Source organism: Anneissia japonica, unplaced genomic scaffold (assembly GCF_011630105.1).
Source record: "Anneissia japonica isolate Jap-2015-1 unplaced genomic scaffold, ASM1163010v1 scaffold7473_len308249_cov148, whole genome shotgun sequence".
NCBI lineage: Eukaryota > Metazoa > Echinodermata > Crinoidea > Comatulida > Comatulidae > Anneissia > Anneissia japonica.
In genome coordinates this window covers 103,742-107,748 of record NW_022740670.1, presented here as the reverse complement: position 1 = coordinate 107,748, position 4,007 = coordinate 103,742, and the positions used below count along the sequence as shown (strand labels likewise).

The window sequence follows — 4,007 nt, the reverse complement described above, 5'->3', positions numbered from 1 at the left end:
AGTGTGTATAAGAGACAGTATATATATATATATATATATATACACATTCTTCACAAGGTGACTACTTTGAAGCATATATTTTATTTAAAAAACCAAATTTTCGGGAGCGCTTGCTCCCCTCTTCAGGGTTACAATTGAAATGAATCAAAACAGCACTTAAAGTCTAATTAAACAGCATAGGCTTAAATGTGTATAGCAAATAACAATCAATATAAACTATTACAGATCAGTAACAAATTGAGAGATAGTGGTGGGAGAATATGGGCCAGAATAAACAGTTTAGAGGTGAAAGGTGAAGTCATCCCCTACCATGATTGAGGCTGAGAGGTAGTATAGACCGTTCATCTGTGAAAGTACCTCTATGGGCCCTCTATTTCAAATTCCTGGATCCGCCACTGCAAGTGACAATACGTTTTTCAATGATTTTCATGAAAATTTTATAAAAGTAAGGATATATCGGTCTCTATTCATTTATGTCAACTGAGTTCTTTATTTACTTTAGGAATAAGCTTAATTAACACTCTTTTCCATTCGTCAGGGACATTATGAATAATCATGCAAATGTTATTGTTAAATACTGTAATTAGGAATGGAATCACTTGCAACAAATGAGAATTAATATCTTTAAATGAAATACGATCATGACCTAGTGCACTTCTTGTGGGGAGAACTAATAGCACTCACAATATTAGCCTTCGTAATAGGCGTGTCCATTCATCGGCTGTTAAACCTTTGAAAAATTCCTTCCTTATACTTTAATATAATATTTACCAACTTGATAACTATCCACCAACTCTGTGGAGCGTGTGTTTGTGTGTGTGATGGTGTGTGTGTGTGTGTGTATAATATGTATTCAGTATTATACTTGATTAAATTATAAAATGGTTTGGAAAGTTTTGAAAATCTGACATTTTATAATTTAATCAAGTTTTTAATCTTACGTGTCTATAATAATTTATAGACACTTACGATTAAAAGTAGACAAACTTGATTTATAACTATTATAAAGTACAATGCATTTTTTTGAAATAAATCCATCATATTATGTTGGCCTTTGTGCTTGTATGCCTTTCTCATGTTGTACCCGAATAGATACATTGAAATTGAAATATTTATTCTATTATTGCTTATTCAATTTTGCAGGATGTGGCTCACAATATTTTGGGCGGTATTGCAATATAGCATGCGGCAGTAGGTCTAAGTGTCTAATTATAGAAAATTAAGATCAAAAGTAGACAAACTTGATTAATTATAAAATGCTATAATTTATAATTATTATAAAGTACAATGCAATTTTGTGAAATAAATCCATCATATCATGTTGGCATTTGTGCTTGTATGTTTTTCTCATACCCAAATAGATAAATTGAAATTGAAATATTTATTCTATTATTGCTTATTCAATTTTGCAGGATGTGGCTCAGGACATTTTGGGCGGTATTGCAATTTGGTGTGCAGCAGCACTGGGACTGACGAAAGCTGTAGGAACAATTTATTCTGCCCTCCAGATCCAGTTGGATGCAGCTGCGTTGATGGTTATGAAGGTCTTGGATGTTCACAACGTAAAACAGCTAAATATACATTGTTATTATTTAACGAAATATATTATTTTAATTTACAGCCGAAATATTAATAATAATTTGACATTTCAAATGAATGCAATATATTATAGACTATCCTAACATAGACGGTTTTTTCAATTCAAAAGAAACCTCTATAAGGCATTGAAACTGTTACTACAATTAGGATCTGTCACTTTATCGGATAAAAAGAAGTTATGCTACGTCACTTGTATATTTTGTGCTAATAAAAGTTAGAGATTATGGTGGAAGACAGAAATTACCATTGCTTGTGTATTGTTAGGTATTACCGATATTAAACAGTATGTGAATATTACATTTTACAATGAACACTAACGGATTCTCCTACAGCATGTGGCGCTGGATGGTATGGCTCCAGTTGTCAACAAAAGTGCCATTGCGATAATACCTACTGTGATCGGAAATATGGATGTACTTCTAGTAGTGATTGCTGGGACGGTTACACAGGACCACAATGCCAAGGTAGGAGCATTTTGGCGCAGCGGTTGAGGTTCTGCTTCTCTCAACCTTGATGTCGGAGGTTAAATCCCTCGCAGTGTATTTCGCTTGTCTCTCTCCACCCAACAGTACAAGTGGGTACCTGGTAGATGCAAACAAAAAATGTGCTGATTACAGCTGCAAAATTATGGAATCTCCGAAGATAATAATAATGTGCTTGATCCGGGGGTTATAATGCTAAGCGCATAGAGGTCTCTACAATATGTGCTATATAAGTCAATACTTTATTATTATTATTATTATTATTATTATTATTATTATTATTATTATTATTATTATTATTATTATTATTATTATTATTATTATTGTCGTTGTCGTCATCATTATTATCAAGGTACATAATTTTAATAATAATAATAATACACAAAGCGAAATATACAGAACTTTCATGATTAAGGTTAATCAGTCACAAATTGCACACCAGCTACTTGCGCACTCGATTCTAAAAACAAGCATGCTACAAGAATTAGCCATGAATGATTCCAATGTCAGCGACGGATCTATGTTTTAATTATCATTACCGCAAATAAATAATTAAAAAAGATTCTAATACGGCAGCCATGCAACAAATGTAATCCTACACTAAATTTGTGATTGGTGTGCCACTAGGGTCAAATGATGGAGTCACAACAACAAGGAACAGGCCTAGAATTAGTGTTGAAGAGTACGGTATCTAATACTGTAGCTTCATTTCGCTTGTGATTAGCTTAGCTCTCACTTAGCTCATCTTTGCTTTAGCTATTAAATTCTATAATACACCAAATAAGACAATACAGTAAATAAACACATACTAGGAGTGAATCAAATCCTTTAGTATCCTAAAATGAACCGTATACTTTATGAATTCGTACAATATAAATGTAGACAAACCATTATTTTCCCATATTACAGATCACGTCATAAGACGCCAGTTCACCAGTTATATTTCAAGCACATCCCGTGGAATACTATTTTGTCACATGTCGATGTGAATGAAGCACTTGATACGTTTTGTACTGTACTTGTCCAAGCAGCAATATTTTTTTACGAACGAAAATAATATTTCGAGGGAACGAAATAATATTTCGAGGGAACGAAATGATTTCGTGGCCTCGAGATGATTTCGAGGGAACGAAATAATATTTCGAGGGAACGAAATAATATTTCGAGGGAACGAAATATTATTTCGAGGGAACGAAATGATTTCGTTCCCTCGAAATTATTTCGAGGGAACGAAATAATGTTTCGTTCGAACGAAATAACATTNATTTCGTTCGAACGAAACATTATTTCGTTCCCTCGAAATAGTTTAATATTTTTTCTAACCATGTCCCTGGGCTCCGTAATGCCTAGCACTTCGTCTAGTACACTGTAAGTGCCTAGCTAACTTGATATTACTGTAGAAGGCTTCCGCTAATTAATTACGTGACAACATTTATGATTCAGTTAGTTTTTAATAAAGGTAACTTCATGTTTCAGTTTTATTTCAACCCTTGCGCTCGCGACGTTTTTAACTTAAATAATATCAATGATCTTTCATCTCATTGCTCATGCGCAATAGTGTGTCGGACCTTTAACGCTGAGAATTTGGGTTCTCTAGTCGGGTCAATAACCACGGCGACAAAAAACACCATCCTTATGTCAAGATGCCCTGTATGAGCGAGTTATAAAAATTGTCTAATTCAAAAGTGGACACCCTCTCCCGAAAACCCTCGCCCACCTCGGGCCTACGGCTCTCGAATGGCGCTACGCACCGAAGGACAATTTTTGCCCTTCCTGTCGAGGGCGCTGCACTGCCGTCGGGGCCAGAGCCATATATATAAAGAGTTGCGACATTCCGCTCCTTGGTTTACGAAAGTCACGTGGTACACACCGTCCATTTTGTTTCATAATCTTCCCGATGAACACATGCAAAGTATATGTGTTACG

General features: G+C 34.7%; 1 protein-coding gene across 1 annotated transcript in view; it reads left to right on the top strand.

The window, feature by feature from the left end:
- Window positions 1-4,007, top strand: part of LOC117118299 (sushi, nidogen and EGF-like domain-containing protein 1) — a 20,287-nt gene that overhangs the window by 7,532 nt on the left and 8,748 nt on the right. Inside the window, exons 3-4 of the mRNA XM_033262869.1 lie at window positions 1,413-1,562; window positions 1,932-2,063. Coding sequence (XP_033118760.1) covers window positions 1,413-1,562; window positions 1,932-2,063 — 282 coding nt within the window. The remainder of the gene's footprint in view (window positions 1-1,412; window positions 1,563-1,931; window positions 2,064-4,007) is intronic.